This window comes from Bombus vosnesenskii, unplaced genomic scaffold, assembly GCF_011952255.1.
Source record: "Bombus vosnesenskii isolate JDL3184/JDL3185 unplaced genomic scaffold, Bvos_JDL3184-5_v1.1 scf7180000013265, whole genome shotgun sequence".
Lineage (NCBI taxonomy): Eukaryota > Metazoa > Arthropoda > Insecta > Hymenoptera > Apidae > Bombus > Bombus vosnesenskii.
The window spans coordinates 8,118,114-8,141,519 of record NW_022882925.1 but is presented as its reverse complement, the minus strand read 5'-3'; the positions used below and the strand labels follow the sequence as shown (position 1 = coordinate 8,141,519).

The window sequence follows — 23,406 nt, the reverse complement described above, 5'->3', positions numbered from 1 at the left end:
AAAGATCTATTAATCATGATTTAACGTTGAATGATTTGATAAATTTTATTTTCTAATTTACAACTGCATGATAATATCCTTGACATAGAGGAGCAATTAGGATATATTCGAAATAACTACTATATAAAATAGACGAATCTCCCAAATATTACACCTATCCTTGATATACTTTCTTTTTTAATACGAATGATATGAAGATTATACCCTTAAAGACGCAGATAATCATTTGAATGCTTGCTCCTTGTCAACTTAACAAGTGCGCTTAAGACCAAGGAATTAAAGAAAAACCAAAAAAGAAAAAAAAACGAAGAACTAGAAAAACCGGCGAGAAAATAATGAAACTTTTATAACATTTAATTAGAAATTTTGAAACCAGATCACAGAAACCAATATTTACGTATATACGATTGTTTAAAGCTTTTAGAGTTTCTATATTTACAAATGACAAAGAATTTTTGTCATTTAGAGTTCGTCACCAAAGACCATTAAGAGGAAAGACTTGTTCGTCACTTATTAAATGTTTCCAACCTCCGACTGAAATCCTTAAAAATGTTCTTATAACGTTTGTTATAACGAGGCTTCTATTACGCATGCATGACGCAATTATTTGACGCAACTGCTGGTTCATTTGTAAATGAAATACCTTGTTAGGACTGCGAATATCCGGATATCGATAATATTCGAATATTCAATTAATATTTATATAAAAAATTGAATATTTCATAGAATCAACTGCGCTATTCAGTTATCATTATTTAGATTTGCATACATATGTATATGCATACTGTGCGTTATTAAAAACACACATGAGATAATTACCTTTTTATAGTAGTGTTACATTTGAATTTTAAATAACTAAATTCTTCTAAATTCTTTAGATTCCAATCAAAGTGGATAATTTTCAATCTATATGAAACATCCTTGTAACAGGCGCCTTTCTTTAACTAGAAAATTAAGTAGAAAATTCAACTAATAACCGAATAGAATTAAATTATACTAAATGCTTTTGTATCTAAAATTTCCTTTTTCGATAGAAGATTAAATTCAATATGAAATTTTTAATCAAATCTCTACTTAGCTTGGTCATTTTGGCGTAATGACGTTAATGTTGGATACTTGAATATTATCTAAATTAGATCAAGCATTAAAAATCCGGATAAATTGGCAGGTCTATTTATTATGCTCACCAATATGAAACACTGCCAAGCCAATTTATACTGAACCATTATGACATGAGAAACTATAATTGCCGAAATCCCTTTTCGATATAGTAGTTGAGACGTAGCAATAAACTTTTTAGTCGATAAATCGTAAAATAAAACCGAGGACTCGGGAATGAGAACACGTAGAAAATACTTCTACATATCTAGAAAAGGGAACTTCTTTTGGGATGTAACTTAAATTAGAGACAGTGAGCAAGTACTAAACAAATATTTCATCTGGTTTGCCAATCGCTCTCGGACATTGTCCTAAGTCATCCGAAAATCTACGATACGCGCTGAGGATCAAGAAGAGAAGGATGCGAAAATTTTGAACGAGGCAAAAGCTGAGCTGCGAAGTGAAACGCGTTGTGAAACATTGGGAAATAATATCGGATCAATTACTATTATTGCAGACACTGTAAATATATATAACGTCGTGCTCGCATACATCAAATATTACACCGATTTCCCTAGCGTTTACTCGACGAAATTCTCGCAAGCGTCTTTGATTTTTTCGTAACGACGTTTTTCCATTATCGACTTTGTAATATCACGATAAGTATCACCGGTAGATAGCAAACGAAACGCTCGATTGTGAAAATAAGACGCAAAGAAGAAAGGCAAAAAACGCACTGCGAATCAAAAGATGCGAATGATACCGAAAACTAGCGTAGACTGTCCTAGCTTGTACGAACATTTCGACTTTTCTTACTTTTTTCCGACGTGGGGAACGCGTGCGAGAAATTTTTAGGTACCTGTAATTAACATTGTTAACGACTATACATATATATATTATATACATATATTATATAAAAGAAACCAAGGCGCCTTCGACAACTCGCAGCACCATTCTACGACTCTGGTAGAAGATTAATCCATGGTGAAGGAATTAACAAAAATTCGTTCTGTATCAACCCATTTGTATCCACAGACGCATTTAAGGACAAAATATCTCGCCATACGATGCTTCTGCAACACTGGACGATATATCTTGCGTGTTTAATTCGTCTTCAATTAACGTCATTAATTAAATCTTTACTTTTTGTTGAGATTCCTGTGTCTCGTATTTATAACGTTTTACATCTCAAAAACATTAGTATTTCTAGTTAGCTTAATATCATCGCATTTGATCAAAAACTTATTGCACTATTGGGTAGTACTTATCATTTATTTTCTTCATATCTTTTCTTCAACTCTATGCCACAAGATTAGTCATTCTAGTCGCTTACCCAATACGTACATAAAATACATCACGAAAAGTAAACACGGATCGCTATACAAACTTATTGAACGATCTAATACAACTAAGTATCGTTTTGTACAAAAGAAAATTTTAAGAGATATATCGTCTATAGATTCGACAGGATTAAAAGAAGGGTTCAGAGGAAAACTAGTACGAACGAAAAAATTCTCAATTAAGAAAACTATAAATAAAATTAAATTCTAATAGAGAAATGCATATGCTTCTAATTAAGACACGTCGTTAGATTGCGGATTTTTATGCATTTATGAGAAATTTAAAGATGCAAAAATGGATAGAATACATTTAATATATAAAAAGTATATAAAATACCCAAAGTACTTGCACTATCACTTGTTATAATACGTATTAGCTAAAACAAATCTCTGCTACTCCTATTCTTTCAACTATACACAATAACAATACTCGTTATTATACCTATAAAGGTTTGATTATTCATAGCAAAATCTTCTACGTTCATCATAAACGCAGATATCATTTCTTCATATTTCTGTCCTATTTAGTGCCGAAAAAAAATTCGCTTGTACCACTTTTTCACTGAGTCCCTCAAATATGCACAATATATCACGAAATGCAAAGGACGTCGAGAACAACAATTGCGTTAAAGGCTATCGGTTTATACAGCGAATGATCGTTAATTACTTTACACGAAGCGAAAGGTCTTGAGTACGATCGTTAGTGGAAGCTTTTTTCCTCGAAGTAAAAATACGTACGCTTGCGTTTTCCTCGGCGTTGACAAGGATAACAATTTCAAATCGACAAGCAGAATTTATTGTCTACCGATAAAATAACCTTAGCGAGACAGCAGGATCCTGTTGAACGAACTCTTAGCAGCAATAACACTGATAACCGCCACGTAGTGAACGATTAAGTAGTGTAAAAGACCAATAGGACGATATTTACGATTTCTAATTCGTAAAGAGTAAGTCTAGCACGTTAAAATATTGATTGGATCGATTCTTTGAGAAATACTTGGCGTCGAGAACAATAAATTCTTCGAATGCTAAAAAAGAAAAGGATATTCGTATTTGATTCGCTTCTTTGATTCCGACATTCTATCAACGATGGTACATTATTTATAGCTGTTCAAAATTTTTCATGATCGATGTTCGAAGGAGACGAAGTATATTTCTCAAACGATTGATTCGACGGCAGTACATTGCTCAATACCATTGATCGGGACATGGAGATGGAAACAAGACTCACTCTTGTGTTTACGATAGCGTTACAACCACACGACTCATGGAATTATTCACATGTAGACAAAATGATACCGTTCTAGTTTCGTATAGCCGCAACGGTGTATTCTTTGTATAAAGAAAAAAATGGGGAGAAAAAATAAGGGGGAAGAAGAGATCACGTTTTTCCTTCGAGGCGAAAAAAAATTGCCGAAGATGGGTTTCGAAGTCGCGTGAGATGCCGAAAAGAAATTAATTTCGAATCGACTCGTGAGGGAGGAAACTCTAGATAATCATTGCGAGCGTGCGTGAGTACATGAGTGCAAGTGGAAGAATGAGAAATGGATACGGTTGAAATAAATCGTCGTATAATAATCAAGAGAAATATCGAACGAGTTGAAGGAAATCGATGTTTCGAGCATTTCAAGAAGATGAAGGCAAACATTTGTTTACATTTTTTTATTCTCGCGTGAGAATCAAGTCGAATTCTTATTTTTGCAAATCTTATTTATCGATGATTTTCTTTTGTGAGTCGAGTATCAATACGCTGAAAGATCTTTTTAAAAGGCTCGAACGTCGAAAGAAAACTGTTCAACGTGTTCATTTTCTATGAATTAAGTAGCGAAACGATCAAGCACGCATGCGTAGATGAACTTTTCTTTTCTGAACCGATTTAGCAAGAAAACAGAGGCCAAAATCAATTGTTCGTGTAAAGGGCGAAAGTAAAACGTTTGAACAGAGAGAGAAACAGTGTGAGAGAGTGTGAGAAAGAGAAACAGAAGAACCTTAGAGATAAATCTTAACGTACATAACATAAACAACACACAACTGCCTAGAAACTCAGATTAGTAATATTGTAACTTACTATATTATATACAATTACAACCGACATGTCCAAACGCACAAAAGGGCAAGTTTGGCAAGACGAGACACGCGCATGTAAATAGGATATATCGACGTGTAATCCACAGATGTATATAACAGGGGATGTGCAAGAGAACCAGTTTCAAAAACCGAAACTTGAGAAAACTTGAAGCCGTTTCTGTCTGATCTTGGCTACAATTTTTCACTTTATTCCTCGAGAATGTAATACTTACGACCATTCGTGGCGAAAAATTTTGTAGCCAATGTACGTATGAAGAGATAAATTGAACGAAGTTGCAGAATTGTGTTTTCCCTATTTATTCGGTAAAGATAATAATCGTTAGATAATTTAGATATTTATAAACTATTACCTAAATGATTGAATTTGTAGGCTGCTTTATTTTCTAGATATTTTCTCCTCTCTAACGTTTCCTTTTCCCTTAAAGTTGCTTCATCCCAGCTTTCTCCTTCGCGAGTTTTAGTGTTTGAAGATTTATAACTTACTTTTAATAAAAATTCAAATTAATATTTAATGTTTAAACTCTCAACAATTGCCACTTTTAGACTTGGAATCGATTAAATACTTAGAAAACATAATGCTGATACTTCGTTCACTTGTCTACTTAAATTTAAACTGTTATAATGTCGAACGCTCGAGAAAAGTGTATAAGATTCGATGATTTTAGATTGTTTAATAATGCTTCGATGCAATCAGATCAGGATGCAATATAGATGAGAAAAAAAGCTAAACTTAGATCAGCCCAATCCATATAGAAACATACGTTTTCCAATATTAAAAATGTATCCTACAAATATTTTTTATCTTTCTTTTTTTCGACTTGCGGCAATCTATCCTGTTTAAACCATCAATAAAGCATTTTTGTTTATATCATGTTTATTATTTTCATTAACTCAACTAGTTGTTTGTTACGATTGAATTATACTTTTTTAAATAGAAAATTATCAAGTAGACGAATTTTGAAATAAACATTTTTTAAATAAATGGAAGTATACAAGTTTGTTGTTATGATAAAACCGATTCTCGAGCTATTCGACAAACACTGCACGCGAAAATCTTTTTAGATGAATTTAAACTAATAAAAGAGAGAGTTTACGAAATAAAAGGGCAGCTATTTACGAGAGAGCGAGAGAGGGAGAGAGAGAGAGAGATTGTAAAGGAGACGTATGATGATAAGGAAGGGAGAGAAAAAGGAGAGAGCGAGATGGAATGTATAGGCGATTATTAAAGAGACTATGAGGATTAAAATGATATAGAAAGTTTTAATAAATTAATTATTAACGCTACAAGCAAGAGACACTATTGATACCTACTACCTAAGGAAAATAGTACGTTTACAAGCATGTATACAATACAACAAACATTCACACGATCTTATACAATCATTGGGGAATACGCACGCATACATGTACACGTACACGGCATACAATCCTATGAACATGAAATGGTGAGAATATGCAGAATCCCGTGCGTAAATAAATTAATCTCCATTCGACTCGAGATTGCTATAATTACGAACGTGAAACGGACACATAAGACTAAGTTACTTGCTATTACCTACATAAAAATATATATTATATATATTATATAAATAAAACAAAACAAATATATATATATAGAAATAAAGGATGAATGCAGAATGCGAATGAGGGAGAAAAGTGACTGAGCGAACGTAAAGGGAAATGAAAGAAATCGAGCATTTTTTAAAAGAATCGTCAGGCCAATTTTTCACGAGCTATATACGCTCCGAATGGCCCTGACGAATTTAGAAAAAGAAAACATCCAAAAGTGATACGTTATTTATCAACAGTTTTAGTTATACCCAAAGTGGTGAATCCTAGATCGTGTATTATAATTTTAGGGACTTCGGTTTGTTTGATGTTGAAAGACTCGCGGGAATGTTGAATCGATCATCGTGGACTCGTGTAACGGAACACTAAAATCGAATGATGTTTATTAGAAATCGGAGGCCAACTGCGCGTTTCTATCGCGCCCGAATATTTATTTGATCAGCTTGATTTTGAGGAAGAGCACACCATTCGGTTCAACAAAGTGATTCATCACGTTGCACGATGTAGTCGATCTTGTTTAATAGTTTTTTTCTTAGAACATGAGTTAAACTAGATTAAAGTTCTAACTCTTTGAAGTAAAAGATACTACAAACCTGAAGAATAAACCTCGTACTTAAATAAACAGATAAAGATCCATCCAGAAGAATATCTTTTCCCACACGCACATGTCGGCTTTACTGACTTCGCGAAACATTTTTTACTATCCGTTGACGCTTCGATATTTTAAGATATTTGCCGTGAGATGCGGGAAAAATTTCTGAGAATTCAACAAAAGAGCGAGTAATGGTCTCGGAGTTTGACAAACAGATTCGATTTTAAGTGTCGATCAAGATAAATGGCTCGCACGGTAACAAACTCAGGCGAGAGAAATAGATTTAACGAATCGAACAAGGACAAAGGCGATAGCGATGACAACGATGATGATTTTATCTATGTTAATCTAGAAGACATTGCTGGAACAATGATTTGTACACCTTCTATGAAGGACCGTAGAATACATTATGTTACCTAATACTCGTAAGCACGCATTATCTAATAAACATTATTTACAAAACTAGTCGATACAGTGACAAAAGAATTTTTTCATTTCTCTCCCTGACAATTCATAAATACGAAACAATAATTCGTTAAATGTATAATATTAACGTTATACGATTGATGCATATTGAATTCTTCTCGCTTAATCTTTTATAAAATTTTCTTAAAACCAAATCTTCTTGAGTCTAATAAATGTCGTATAAATAGTACTAACATATCGAAACTGTTAAAGGGATAAAAAGTAAGTATACGTAGTAGTAGCATGCTAAGCTTTTACGAGCCAATGGACTTGATTAACAATTTCTTGTCGAAAGAAGTCATCCGTCTCTGAAAGGAAGCGCAAAGAAAAATATAAGAATCGATAACGGAAAATCGATTAGTTAAAGAATATACAGTTCTTTGCATACCTTAAAAAACATTTGATAAAAGAATAATTTCAAAACGTGTTGAACTAAAAAAAACCTATACTAACAAAAATATTATGTGTATCTAGTAATTATATATTATATATTAAATTGAATTTTTACCAAAGTTTGGTTTCTTTCAACTTTAACTCCGACTTTAATTGTGGTTTAAAAACGTATAATGTATCGTGGCATTTCGTTTCGGACTGAATATACAGTTTTTGAAATTTACTCTCAATCTCGTTCTTGGTTCAATAAACAAAGAGTTTTAATGCTCCAGCAAAATAGAATAAAATTGAAACATGAAATCAATTATATCTATCATATTCTTCTGAAACTTTGGAAAGCTTTGAAACAGAAAAACACGGTTGGATTAAAAACGAATGGAATAATATGGTAAAGTAGCAACGTAGCAGAAAAATCACAACATAACTGAAATTATTTAATAATAAAACATTTTCAAATAACTGAATCAATAAAACAAACCAAATTACAGTACTAATACCAAAATTTTCCCAAAAGTCATCAATCTGGTTTAATCATCGAATTCCAACTTCAGCTCGAAACGAGGACCAAAGAAGAACATAAAGGTTTTATCGAGCTGTAGCCAAAAAAGGAAGAGAAGCAAAAGAAAGGAAGATAGAAATCAATGTCCGATAAACACAACAGCACTCGTCAAATCGACGATAAGCGTCGACGTCGCGTCACATCTCATTCGCAACAAACGTTCAGAAGAAGGAGACAGAGCTAGAGCAGAGGATCCGTATAAGAGAGCTTGCGATATAACACATTGATCTGCGTTCGCGCAAGCGTGTTTTCGGCGTCTAGCTCGAGCAGATTTTCCCCTTGCCACCCTGTATAGCCCGTGACCGGGATACGATACCAACAGGTGATGCTGGAGGAGTAGAGACACTCCCTCAAGCGGCATCGTTGATCGTCGTCCCCCGAGTCCTGATCCTGACGGTGATTTAGTAGCGTTTCCAGCCGTTTTTCCTTCTCCGGCGAACAGCCAGCACCCATCCAGGGTGAACGAGGACAAGGCTGGGGGACCGGATTTCGTTAAAGAGACACAGGAAACGATGAACAGAGAAGAAAATCGTGGCGGTTGAAACATTGACGATCAGCGTCGCGTCTTCAATCATCGCGCGATGATTTAGTGAACGATTCAGTTTCCATCGGTTCTGTGTTTTCTTTCCTTTCTATTTATTTCAGTTTATACGTAAGACTTTCTGTCAAGCACTCTGTGATACCTTAGGAGACACTGAATATACCGCCAGAAGGATCAACCTTCGATAAACCGACAAATATCTACTCTGCTTGACCGCTTTAGAAACACCTAGTGATCGCGCTTTCCACCTCGTGCTTTCTACGACGAAGTTCAAAAGTTGTGAGCAACGCGTGTCTCGTAAGGTGGTTGAAAGGGTGGGAATCGTTTTCCGATGGTGGGACAGAGAAGAGTTACGATCCGACGATGATCCAGTGCAGATTTAGTGGCTTCCTTCCGCGATGAAACGCAGAATCGTGTGAGAAAAGGCAGGAGTTAAGCGGACCATAAAATTTAATTCCATTGCACTCGTTTTAAGGGAATGGGAGTTAGGCGAATAAAACACTTCCATTTGTTGATTACTCGAACATAATAAAACCGCAAAATAATAAAAATAAAGAGAAACATGACTGCAAAATAGTGCTGCAAAATAGACGGAATAAAGATTTGATATTGCAGTATCGATGAAAAAGTGAAGCTTATATTTTGCAATTTTGTCTCATATTTTATGAGAGTTTAAGAATTTGAATGAATACGAAGATCATAAACATCTCATCGAGGAAAGAAACCTGCAGGATATTTATATTTTGAAAGATTTCTTATGACATTTCTCAGCATTTCTACGAGATAAATAACTCTTTCTCACAAAATTTATCGTAGAAATATTAATGATATTAGTCGAATATCGTTTTCAAAAACACATATAAATCATGTTTCTGCATTCTTATTAAACCACGAACAAACAATTTTCTTCCACCTTCGTAGATTTTATACAAAGGAATAAATTGATGTCAAATATCAAAATTCCTTTCTAAAATCTTCAAGCTATTAAATTAAACTATTAAATTAAGATATAAGAATTCTATGGAACCAAGTGTGAAACAAAAATATGTACAGAATATTCATACGTATAATGAATAAATAAATATAGTGGGCATAAACAGTGCGAAGCGATAAATAATGCAGATACAATCGATGCAAATAAACAGCATCTGGAAATTCGGAATGAACATGCAAAATTGGAGCAATCGATCGCTATTGCGAAATGACTCTGGTTTATTTGATTATATTATAATGTAACGAAATTCCCGTGTAATTTAATCTACGATAAATTGCTAAATAAGATCGACGTGTCTAAGTATTAGCTAAGTAAGTAGCTATAGGAAGCTAGTTAATAATAAAAAAAAAGACGAACTTTCATTGTAATACTCATGAGAAAAATTTGCATACTGTAAGAAAATACAACAAAATTCCTATAAAAACATTTAATGGACGCAGCTCTGTTGAATCAAATTCGAAAAAAGAAAAGTTATATTCGTAAGAAAGGAATCGTAGAAATGATCGAGATAACACTTGCATAAGTTATTGATGAATTAGCTCTCAATGAAACTTTTCCCTCGACCAAACACGATATGACATCTGAGTTGTTCTTTCACAGAAAATACATGTTCGATCTGTGAAAATATCGCGCTGCAACGTAATTAGAATCATTTACTGGTATACAGACGAGAACGGTGTGCATCTATTAAAAATATCAAACAGAAGAGACGTTTCAAAGCAGATCCAGACGAGTGACTGAGGAAAACATTCGAGGGTATTTTTCAAAAGTTCATCCGGTTGTGCCAGTTACAAAATTATCCTGTAACGCGAACTCGAATCGATACTCCCAAAATTGCGAAGGGAGATATTGGAAAGAAGAAACTGTTGAAAGCAACGAGACAAAAGATACGCGACGATATCACGGATAGATCGACGAGTGGAGTTGTTTCATGAATGGAATTTACATGGAAGCTAATTGGCGTTTGCTCAGTGGCTCCACACAGCCACGTTAATTACGGAATTAAGGAGACATCGTAAAGAGAGCTCGTTGAAATGACAAACGCGGTTCAAGAACTACGGTCTAAGTACATTTTACACTCGTCTCCGAGCCGAGGTTTCTCGCCCGGGGTAATTCGCATACCTATACCACGTGCTGGAATAAAAATAAAGCGCAGTCCCGTCTGTACGAGTCCGCCAACTATCACCCCGTGAATTCACAATAGTTGATTGTACTTTGATGTTCTATATATATATAACGTTCATACGTTCTATATATATATAAACATATATCTGTGATCGCGATTGAATATAACCACGCGACTTATAGTGCCGTTCACATTTCTTTTAAAATTTATGACATACAGACTATTTCGTTGTACGATAAATTTCAACGGAGTTTCGAAGAGAGAAAATGGTACAAGAGACACGCAAACACATTGGTCGTTAAAAGAAAAAATAGAAGAGGATGCTGCGATAACAAATCCGAAAAGGCAGGAAGGTGAGTAAAGAAAAAAGGAATTTATTTTTCCTTCTGTATTTAACGTCATTTCTAAATCAGAAATTTTCGTAATTTCGAAATAAAAGTGAATAGAAACAAATAAATCCCGCTTGTGCCGATCTTAATCCTTGCAAATGTAGATATGATATAATTTACTTTCAGAAAAACGGAAAATCCTTAAATAAAGAAATTATTTTATCTAAGAGATTCTCAATCCGAATGTTAACTTCACTTGAATTCTACCAGCAGTTCGCCAAAACCTTATACATAAAATTTTTTAAAACGCTTAAAACTAAGAAATAGTAGCATGAATCAGAGCTTACATTATCTCTCTTGAAATTTCTTATCTTACGTTCCACGTGAACGGTTTCTGTGTAAGTACCGTTTCAAAGAAACGCTTCCATAGGACTAAGTTTAATCACAAAAGCAATCCTGCTTTCTGCATATTAAAACACTGCTCGAGGGCGAACTTAAAAGCCGAATGCTTTTGCTCGTGTTCCCGAGAATGTTCGACTATCACAAATAATCTCATAAATGGAAGGAACATCTTTTAACGATGAAATATTCGAGAACACGGAGAGAAAGTTACAAGGATACCAAATTCTTTTTCCATGAATTATTCAAAAGAACCATTCTGTTACTTGCACCCGTGGTCGAATTGAACAAAGGAGAACATTGAAACGTAGTCAAAGGTTGCGGTTATGCAAATGAAAATGGCTCGGTTCGATCGTTACAGCAACTAATACTCCACAACGGATGGAATTCGTCATTTATTTTAACTATGTTTTACACTATCCGCCTAAAGTTGTTGTGGCGAATGTATATTCGAACTTTATTTAAACTTTCATTCTATATTGTATTTCATTTTGCGGTATCCAGTACCAAAGTAGAATTTATTTATTTTTTATTCATGTTGAGCAGTAAAGTAATATATAGAGAAATTGCGTAAACGCAATATTATTGAACGGACACGAATAAAGTTGTTGTTTCATCAGGTAATCATAAAAAGAAATTTTATGATTTGAAAAAAATATAGTTCATCATAACACTATGAAGTACTTGAATTTTTTCAAATTTGATAAAATCGTAGGATCCAGATAGAAGAAGAAAAATAGCAACAAAGAAAAGTATCGAGAAATTATTGAAATTCGTTTTCATAATCACAACATGAATTCAATGTGAATGTGAATTCATTAAAAAGAATTAGAATAGAAAAGAATAGAAAGAAATTACATATAAAATGTTGCGTCAACACAACTTTGCTTTTTCTTTCTACTTACATTTTTCAATTTTATTCCCATAAATTCAGATGAAACGTCCTCTGTTCTTCTCAAATGTAAATATACAATAAGATAACAGTGTGTTATGATCGTATTAAATAAATTTCTCATTTATATCAAAAGATGAAAAAATACGATTGAACGTTGCATCTGAAAAATTTATCGTCTTATAAAGAAGATAACAATCGTCAAAAAGGATTTAAAAGCCCGAAACGTGTCGAACTTTAATCGCCATAATTGTAATGAATCTTTTTATGCTTGGAAGTTCTCACTTTATGCACAATGGAGCTTATGTTTGACCTACAATGAAGACTCCTCTCTGTGAACATTGTGTTCGAACGTAGCATAGAAGCAGTAAAGAACTTTTTTAGGAACGAGTTACACGATACGATACGAATAAAAAACAAGAAATCAGATGTTACAATATCAACTGTATTTTCTGAACTCTTGTGTTTTCAGAGGAACCTTCTTCTGTGTTTTTGTACGTCCTGTTAAAATCAGATTTCAATATATCCATAGAACGTTAAAAAATACAAATTGAAAACTTTAAGAGTTGGCAGTGCGTAGTTCTACGTTTGATCAACGTAAAATCTATAATCAACTTTCTCAGAGTTTTATAATCAATAATTAACGTTTAAAATATTAGGTCCTTCTGTTCAATAAACTGTATAATATTTTTCAATTTTTCGCATTTAGATCTCAATTACATGTACTGAAATGTTATGTTGATTATAGTATTGTAAAACAATTAGTATATCCAAGTTTCCTCGTTAGCGATTCAATTCGCATTAGATTATTAATATCTTTTTAACGGTTCTAATATAGATATTTCTCGTGAAATATTTCGCGATTACTTGGAGCAGTGAAACTCAAAAGGTAGCAATATATTGGCGGAGGCTCTCGAGACGCGATTGAAACCGCAATCGAGCTCGAATGGGTCTCGAATCCGGAGTAAACCCGTGAAAGAGAAAATAGACAAGTTTTCGGGTTGTAAACAGAGATTGCGAAAGAAACCTTAAAGAAGGATTTGGATCGATACGAAATGGGAACTTTCTACGGTGAAAGATGCAGAAAAGATAGGAAACAGACCCAAACAATGCTTCTAGTTGTTATGCGCGTGTAGTATGCGAGCATAGCACATATATACATCGAAGACTGACAGATAATTTTACACGGACGTATTGTGCGCGCCTGGGCTATGTCTACCTACCCTTATGTAAAAGTGAATGAGCATGAGAGGGTGGTGAAAGCTGAGGCAAGTACTATATACATATCGCGAAGTTGAATTAAAGCGAATGCCGAGCAAGAAGTTACGCCTTCTGTTAAATGAAATGAGGCACTGAGTGAGCTACTACTCTATTTTCGTGCGAACAAGTTACAGCCGTAACTTGTTTACCGGAAACGTTTGTTACGAGTGTTAAATTCAATATAACCATAGTATCCACGAGGAAGACGTTAGTTGCTTTCTGTAACGATTTTGAGATAGTTCTGAAAGTCTTGTTATGGATAGATTACTGTACCTTTATAATGTTATCAAACTATTAAAAATTTAAAGACAATATTGATTTAAAGATAGCACAGTTTTTCAACCAAATTTATTACACCAAATAGCTTAAAAGTATTGATTCTTCTTTAAACTTTTAATACTTGTACTCTTAAAGTATAAAAGTTGGATACCGTAATTAATAACCTTAAGTTGGTACTTTGAAAATTAAAAAAGGAGTAACCGGTCTATCGATTTTACACAAAGTACTGAAGTAAAGTAAAAAAACAATGAATCTATGCAAAATTCTCAGTTCTATAAAAATTAGATGTATAAAAGTCAAAAATGATCTTCAAATTGAACTATCAATCTATATTCTACCGACAGTCCAGAACCAAAATACTTTTATTGAAAACCAATATACCTACTTTCAAAATACATTTAAATCAAATTAATTAAACTCTGTAAACGTTTGAGTGTTGCAACAACGGTGAAAATATCTCAAACCACATAAATCTGTGATAAATGTTTCGTGTTTCCGTTTTATCTTGTTTCAACTCAGTTAATTTTAACTTCGCAACTAGGTTTTCACTTTAACTTCTCTGTTAGAACAGTATCTTTTATTAAATTTGTTGCACCACCAACTTCTGTTAATAATGCAGGATTTATTCAACTTCAGGAACGCAAAATGCCCCAAGGAAGCATTCACTGGCAAGGGACGCAGAGAAGAGCCTGCGGTCCAGGAGCTCACTGGAATGTCCAGGTATATTTCAAACTTCCAACTAGAACCTCTAATTAATATTAATATTAATACATTAAAATATATCGCTACGAATTTATTCGAAACAAAATCACCTTCTATCATTTATAAATACGAAATTTACAACGTTACGTGTTAATTTTTTTTTTGTAATTTATTACTTCATTGGACCTGCATCTTTTCAAAAAATTTTCTCCAGTATTAATATTATAGATATCGCAATATTTTTATTTATAAATGAATGAAAATAAGTTTTCGATCATAATGAATAAAATAGAATTTTATTGTATAATGTATGTTCAGTCATCGAATTACGTAAATGCTTTTTTTTATAGAAATAAAATTCATTCACTTTTGTTTGGTCGATTATGTCGTGTTACAGATATATATCATATAAATAGAGCGTATATAGTAATATAGGCACGACTTGTGTATAAATTGGCGCAAAGTTGAGATATGCTGATACATATTTTCTAAGAATAAATATTAAACAAATGTAGAAATAAATAAATTTATTACGAAAATATCGAAGATATAAAACAGTGTAATAGAAAATACATAATGCCCTTCGTAAACTTAATAAAAGAAGTTTTGCAAAAGTAACCAATGTTTCTTATAATAAGATATTGAAATATAATTTGTGAGAGAATTGTTAAATTATTAACATATAATTCAATTAGGAATATTGTCGATTTAACTAATATTTATTATTATAATATTATTATAATATATTATACAATTATAGTTAATTTAATTGTAGTAGAACTTTGTTTATTCGAACATGGAGGACAAGGTTGTTGGGATAACAGACAAATTCCGATAATAAAGTTTCACTAGCTACTCCACTAATTCCTCTTATTAGGTCCGATAGCTGATAACCTTCGGACAACTGAGGTTCAACAACAATTCTGACCCAACATTCAGTTGGGTATCGAACGTGTATTACTTGAGAATATATGTTCATATAACTGTAAAGTACAATGGATCGTAGTTCGGATGATAGAGGCCCAGTTATGAGTTTATATAATTGACGCTAAATAATTATTTATGCGTATAAACGAGATCCGGATATATGAAGTTCTACTGTATATTATTATAACATTTATTATTGTATACATATAATAATAGTACTATAAGTATTAAGAAAATAAATATGTAAATACAATAGCACTATTACTAATTCAATATTTTTAAAAACTTTTAAGTACTATATTTTTTATACAGGGCATTACGTTAAAGGTAGAATATAGAGTTATGATCCAAACGTTTTCTGTTTCAAACAAATATTCTTTTCTTATTTGTAACCATAAAAAATGTTGGCACAGTTCGACTATTAACTGAAATATTCAACAAGAAATACATTAATAAACATGAACAGTATGTCTTTCTCTTTGGAAGATTGTTACTTGAATAATCTTCATACATATATAATTTCAAAACTGAAACACGTATTTGATTTGCGATATTATTCCGTAGTATATGCAAACAGAAGCTCTCTTGTGCATATAAACTCGACTACGGTATCTATATTTGCAATACGAGAAGCAATACATTAACGAGGTAAGAATTTCGTGCAAATAAAAGTCGCAGTCTGTGTTCCCTAAAGCTCGATGAAATTATATTTTGTAAAGAAAAAAGTAATCCGAATAAGTTTTGTCGTGTTTTATATCTTTGATAATTAACACGTAGCTAAATAAACTTGAACATTAAATGAAGCATGCATTCGATAAGATTTTTCTCTTATATCAAAATTTAGTTTTACCAGATTTATGTTCTTTTTAGTACTTTTCTCACAATTTCCTCCAATTTTTAAATTATTACATAGAATCGATTTATACGTTTTAATTATTTGTGTTTATTATTTATTGTATTGTGTACTTTAAATCACACAGAGAAGATAATAAAATGTGACGAACGAATCGATGTGATCGTTTTAGCAGATCATAGAACTAGGTAAAGTGAAATGATGAAGCGTCGATGAATGTGCCCAGTAAGTTATTGGACATCGTCCAGGTTATTAACTGTTAACGAAAGCAATTAAATCGAATAGGTGGTGAGAGGCAAAGTGACAACGCGGTGTTTGTGGTACGCCTGCAAAGCTCTCGGAATTGGTCTACTACTAATGGTTTTAGGAGCTTGCATGGCGACCATAGGTGAGTAGATTTATGAAGACTAATAAATTTCAATTGATGTAATTATTACTACAGATTATCTGAATAATTAGAGATAGTTGGTCGAAATAAATTAATCTTTATATAATATCACACATTCGTTTTAAAACTTCGTACTTATTAACGCTTTTGCTACTATAGATGTATACATGTATTCATTATATTATATTTATTTGCATTTATTATATTTATATTTATCTTATTATATTTACTTATATTTGTTGTATCATATTTTTTTATGTTTATATGATGCGTTATAAATATTTATATGCATAATTTTCCTGTATTAAAAAATACTGTTTTAGTCTGTATACCAAAAACGCTTTGAGCTATGACGCTATAGTAGCGAAAGGGTTATGAAACAGTAAACAATCACGAGTGCCATCGTTGTTTCTTAAAATAGATGAAAAACAAAACACTAAGATAGCTGCATGGTATTGATTAATAATTTCCTGCTTGCTCAATGCGTGTAATTATTTTAAAACATCTGCATAAAGCAATACACAATTATACAGACATAATATATATATCACACGCGAATTTTTGATTACTGCTCAGTATGTGCAAAAAGAACTCTAGGATATTACTAATCAAGAACCACGTCCAACTTATTTAACATTAACTAATAATATTGCGAATTATTAAGAGCACAAGTTGAGATTATATTATATTAATAAGCAAATATATTCATAATTCAAATAAAATGCCACATTTTACATACAAAGTCAGATAATGTATTGATATAGCTCCGTTTCTTTTTAAAAATAAAATTTAAAAAATCTGTATTTGTACATCGTACAGGGTACTTCGCAGATCAACTGTCCGTGGCACAAGAAATCAGAGGTAATCTAACGATAAGAGTGAAGAATGAATCACGTGGATTCCATCTAAATAACCTCAGTTATGCTGGACCGATCGTAATGGGAGTAGGAGGTAATGATAACATTTTATAAAGACTTTTGAATGATATTATCCCCTGTTTAAATTCTATACGTCAAAAACTACGTCCCTGTTTCAAAACGACTATTTCAAACAGTTTTATTATTCACAAGTATTTAATTTCAAATGCAAAGATAAACAAGTTTCAGCGAAATTACAAACTACGAATAAAATTATGTCAAAGAATATAAAATTTTTAATATATCGTTTAACAATTTATCAATCACAGCTATATATATCTCTAAAAAAGAATTATAAAAGACAAGTGATCTAGAATATTGTAGAATATGATAGCAAATGGGATAGATTATATATTGTTAAAACTTTAATATATTTAAATAATGTTTGATCGTGACTGAAACAATGCTTGTACATTGTACATAATATTAGTTTTTTGGAAAAAAGTGAAAAAAAATATTTGCCCCCAGAGAGATTTGAACTCTCGACCCCTGGTTTACAAGACCAGTGCTCTAACCCCTGAGCTATGGAGGCTTGACGATTACGAACGTCTTGAGAACTCCTTACATGATTCTTTATACATTTATTAAAAATGTATAAAATATATATAAAAACTTCGACACAAATTAATTATTATTTATGCAAATATAACATAATATAAAACAATTTCTCTTTAAATTTGAAATAATTAAATAACTTTTTCTTTAATATTTGTACACATATGTGTTATGATTAAAATTTAAATTTCCTACTTTGGAATTAATAAAATAACTATAACAAATTTTTATTTAAATTAAATAACTGTCTGTATTGATATGTATATGCAAGGTCATTACTAATATTGTCTCACAATTTTATTTAATATAAAATATGATACAAGTTGAAATATATTCCTAAATTAACACATATAAATGCTTCCTCTCGACATCCGACATTACGGATAAATGTTCCAAAGCCTTATCGCACCACTTAATCCATCTATTATCGTTTTGTTCTCCCATTCGCTTCACGAATTGATTTTTTTCTTCACAGAAGAATAATTTAAAAAGAACTAATTATCAGCATATTCTGTAACGTTCCTTTCAATTTTCGATCAAATCTAAAAAAATTTCTTCAATCATTCGAAGTGCGCTATGTTAATAAAAAATCACAATTAACTTTCTTTTTAACGTTGATAGTTAAGTATCATTAAGAACTGCCGAATTAGGTATACAATTTTACTAAAGCGCGATCTACAAATAACACGATGAAATCTCACAGGTTTTATCGTAGTAGCAGCCTGTGTAATGACCTTCGAGGCTCGTGATAACGCTGCCAAAGTGGTGCCGGCCCGTTTTCGCTTTAATCAAACGTCGACAATAAAAAATACGAGAAATCAACGGAATCGTAGGTCTACATCTAGTCAAACAACCAAATGGGATCACCAACTCGGTGTGTTCAAAGTAAACAGAAGTCCAAGTCCAAGCATACACGAAGTCTCTAGGAAACAATTGACCGCGGAGTTCTTGCAATTCTCTAAAGAACTAAGCGAGAAACAGACTGGGCACTCGATTAAGAAAAGCCCCAGTGCACCAACGTTAATTGAGAAGAAATCACCTCGTAAAAGAACGCCAAAATACGCTGGATGCGCGTTATTAAATCCAGAATTGTTACAGAGGCATGCTCTTTCTGTTGATAATCCAAGCTACAGTCCTCATCAGGTATAACAAGAATATAATAGCTGTATATTCTTTGTTAATAAACAATTAAACTCATAACAAAAATGACCCTTGTTCATATTTGTCTTTTGCCAGGACCTACGTGTACAATTTAACTTAATATTTTTAATATCTATAAATTGAAAAATTTTGACGAAGACCGTTTTTGTCATGAGAGTTTATTATAAGATTGGATATAGCTAACGTAACTTTTTGAATAGGTCAGCAGGGAAAGTTTGGATCAACAAAAAATGGGAGGCAGCCAAGTTTCAATGGCAATGGATTTGCACATTCCTAATAAAGGTCCAGTTACGTTGAAAGTTAAAGATAGATCGGATACTGCGAGACGTCATCAACTGCTTCGACAAACGAAAGTTGATTATGTCGAAGAAGTTGAGGAAGCAGTTAAATCTCCGACGGGTCGTGGTTATTCGCCTAAGTTATCAGGTCAGTTGGAAACTGTGAAGTAAAAAGATCAGCCGACAGTAATGAACTTTTTAATATTAACCAATCAAGGACCAATCAAAGAAATAATGCGCAAATGCAATATTATTACGAAATATATTCGAATAATAAATACTTTCAAACATAAAAGCAATTTCTAAAAATAAAAGTATCATAATGCTATAAATACAAATGAATTCTTAGAATTCATTTTTATAATCAACATTGCAAATGAAATATCACATTCGCGTAACGTTGACTTGTAATAGATTTATGACATTTATTATGAATGTTCGGTTATTTTTCTTTGCAGGTGCCTACAGCAAATACCCAGACGATTTTGTACCGAGAAAAAGAAACTCGATAGACATAAGATTATTTGAGGAATTGACCGCGTCGAAAGATCTTACAAAAATATCCCCCAGAGACTTCCGCAAAATCTCCTCGCCGAGCTTCCATAAAATGTCATTTGACAAAGCTGGAAGCGAACGTAGAATTGAAAGAATGATGGGCCAACGTAAAGCTAGTCTGGAGTTCAGGAAGAGTCCCGATTTTCGCAGAGGGGATTACAGGTAACATTAAGAATTATTTAATAACATGTTTCGTATCGTACAAATACCAAAAGTTGTTACGGAACTTAGAAAACGAAACGAAGTTCAAAATGCACATTAAATGTTTATTAAAAGAAACCTTTAAATTAAAACTTACAACAATACAATAAATTAAAACTTAATACAATTTTCATTTATTAAAAAAATATCCTTTCTATATTTTCTACCTAGTATTTTAGCATTTTTCGTCTTTGATGATCATCACAGACCACCACGTGTTAATTTTATATCAAGTAAAAAATGAACAAAAGGGAGATTCTAAACTATTTAATGAATTTTTCCTAGAAAATTGTCAGTGGACAGATTCTCCATTGATTGCACAAAATACCTATCTGACGAGGTGGAAATGAGGTCAAGGGCAAGCAGTGGTGAAAATCTAAAACGACAACGACAAGCGAAACTGCACCATTCTAGGTCGGACGACAATAAGAGAGCATCTTTCGAGAAACAGCAGAAAGACGCGCAATCGAGCAGATACTCTTTGAACACGCAAGCTGTTATCGAAAGTGGCGGTTCCGAATCCGAGTTCAAGTACTTCACGGCAGCATCTCTCGACACTGAAGAAAGTCGAGCGGACAATTCTGACGATAGTCATGCTATCGATGTCGATGAACCTATCGCCGCGAATGTATCGTCCGATGGACCGACTGAAGTTGATGCCTTACTTGAGGAACCTGAATTAGAAAATGTCCCGGAGATAGAGATAGAAACGCCGAGGGACGAATTGGACGAGACTGAAACACGCAATGAAATTTCATTAATAACCGAAAATTTGATATATAATAATCAAGTATCGAAGGAACAAGAACAGAAAAAGAATATTCATAGTGATGATGCGATATTGCATGATTTTGTAAAAAGCAAAGGAACTACTTTGTACATAGAGGATGATGAAGTTTGAAGAAACGATACTCTCAATTAATGGACTAATTACCTATAAAAAAATAATTGGATTGAGAGATTTAAGAGATATACGATTACTTCGAATGATTGAAAGAAAAAAAGCTTCGCAACAGGTAAAAATGAGAAATGTAAAGGCTGACTGTGAACAAATTTACACGAATGAATCCCCAAGTTTTGAGTGAGAATAGGTTCGCATTTTCCACGTTAGATACACGTTTAGTAGGATATTGTGAAATTGTTTGTTGTAAAAGGTTGATACAGTCACTTGTTATTTGATAACATATTCCTTAGAAAGGTAAATATTCATAATATTGAATATGTAAGTTTAATGGAACATTGCGCGAGTTAGTAAAATTACAGCCACGTTTAGGCAAGATAAACTTATAAGTCTAGATATAGTTTTACGTGCAAGTTTGTTACGATCCTATTTTTACTTGTAATTTAGACAAAATTTGAATCAAGAATAAGTGTATTGACTATTAAAATTAGAATAATTGCTTTATGAAAGATAAATATTTTGCCTAATAATAACGAACTCACTCCGAATCTTACGTTGTTTCACTGTATCTTATTTTATGATTCATTATATAATTAAATATTCTATCTTTCAATTCCGAACTACAATATATAGTAACATAATGTGTGCTCAATGATCTCAAAACATAGTATAAGTGAAGCTAATATGGCTTTTCACAAATTGCGTTCTGTTGCAAGACAATCATTTTCAGAAGAACATTATTTTCTTAACGAAAGAAACATGATAAACATAAAAGCTTGCCGCGATGATGACAAATAATATACCCTCTTAAAAGTGATCGATCAATCTGTACAAAATTAACGTTTACCTATAACGAAGGTACATAAAAGTTATGTTGAAATTACGATACATGTTTCTACCGAGAATAATCATACAAATCTTTTACGCTATATTCTTTTTACGTTATACAATTTTCTCAATGTCTATGATACGAAAAATAAAGCGAAAAGACAATGACAGTTGCAAAACGAAAATGTTGAAAATTATTCACGTGATTTTATATTTGGCAATGTATAAAAAGCCCTTCAAGTCGCTTGAAAAATATTTAACGTAAATACATAAATGCATTTCAAATATTTCGAAAAAATTGTTGATATGTATTTGTAGCGAAACTTTACTAAAAATGTATTTTCCAATTTTTAACACATATGATAAATCGTATTACCATTCCTCAATCTATATTAGCTATTAAATGACTGCTACAAAAAAATATATACAATACATATATATATATAAAAGAATGCGTTGGAATTTCAAACAACATATTTCTTAAATTGAAACGATAAACAATATATTAAATAATATAAAAGAGAAATCAATGTATTTATGACATTTATATATGACACGATTTTGTCATATCGTATCAAACTCGTTTAAATACGTATGACGTACAATGTTATATTTACACAGCGTTGAGCTGTCCCTTGTAACACATTTGTGAAGGTGCAGTAATTCGAAAAGAATTAACTGTCAAAATCTTTCTTGTTCTATTGTTAAACGTTTCACGAGTTGAGGCCTATTTCATTATACCTGCATAAAATATCAAAATCGTTCTTAAATTCCATGAAAAAATACTTTTCCTTGGATGATATAATAAGAACGAAAGAATTAAATGAATTTTGTAGGTATACTCGAATCGAGTGTAAAAGAAAAGAAATGTAGCAAAAATGACAATCCATTGACGTCGAGTGATATACCGTATATATGTTGTTTTTTAAAAACAGAGGCTTAGCCAAATGAATATAAAAATCTATTTTTATATCTCTCGTGCGATAAAATGATGACATTGATAAAACACAATTGAACATATTAAATCAGCATATAATAAAAAACAGCATTCTGTAGTTTAGTTTATTTTTAGTACGAATAATATACATATGAAATCAGTAAAACAGCATTTGTACGTGCAGAGAAATTTCTTCGTTTATTTTTATTCGATATTTTGTACTAAAATTTGGTGATAAAACTGCTGAGGAACATTTTCTTGGTAAACGGAATAAAACGA

At 32.4% G+C, this 23,406-nt stretch overlaps 1 protein-coding gene, 1 long non-coding RNA gene and 1 other non-coding gene across 3 annotated transcripts; 1 reads left to right on the top strand and 2 right to left on the bottom strand.

Annotated features, from left to right (window-relative positions):
• Positions 1-169: 169 nt before the first annotated feature.
• On the bottom strand, positions 170-931 carry LOC117242983. Its single transcript, XR_004495371.1, has 2 exons — positions 820-931; positions 170-784 (listed from the first exon to the last, which is right to left on the bottom strand). It is a non-coding gene; the product is annotated as an uncharacterized LOC117242983 (long non-coding RNA).
• Positions 932-10,989: 10,058 nt separating this feature from the next.
• On the top strand, positions 10,990-21,946 carry LOC117243159. The gene is made up of 8 exons (XM_033510408.1): positions 10,990-11,118; positions 14,561-14,644; positions 16,692-16,794; positions 17,614-17,745; positions 18,970-19,409; positions 19,628-19,853; positions 20,164-20,422; positions 20,747-21,946. Exons 2-8 carry the CDS (start codon positions 14,570-14,572, stop codon positions 21,360-21,362), a joined length of 1,851 nt encoding a protein of 616 aa, XP_033366299.1. The 5' UTR covers positions 10,990-11,118; positions 14,561-14,569; the 3' UTR covers positions 21,363-21,946.
• Trnat-ugu lies at positions 18,171-18,243 on the bottom strand. Its single transcript has one exon. It is a non-coding gene; the product is annotated as a tRNA-Thr (tRNA).
• Positions 21,947-23,406: the final 1,460 nt, after the last annotated feature.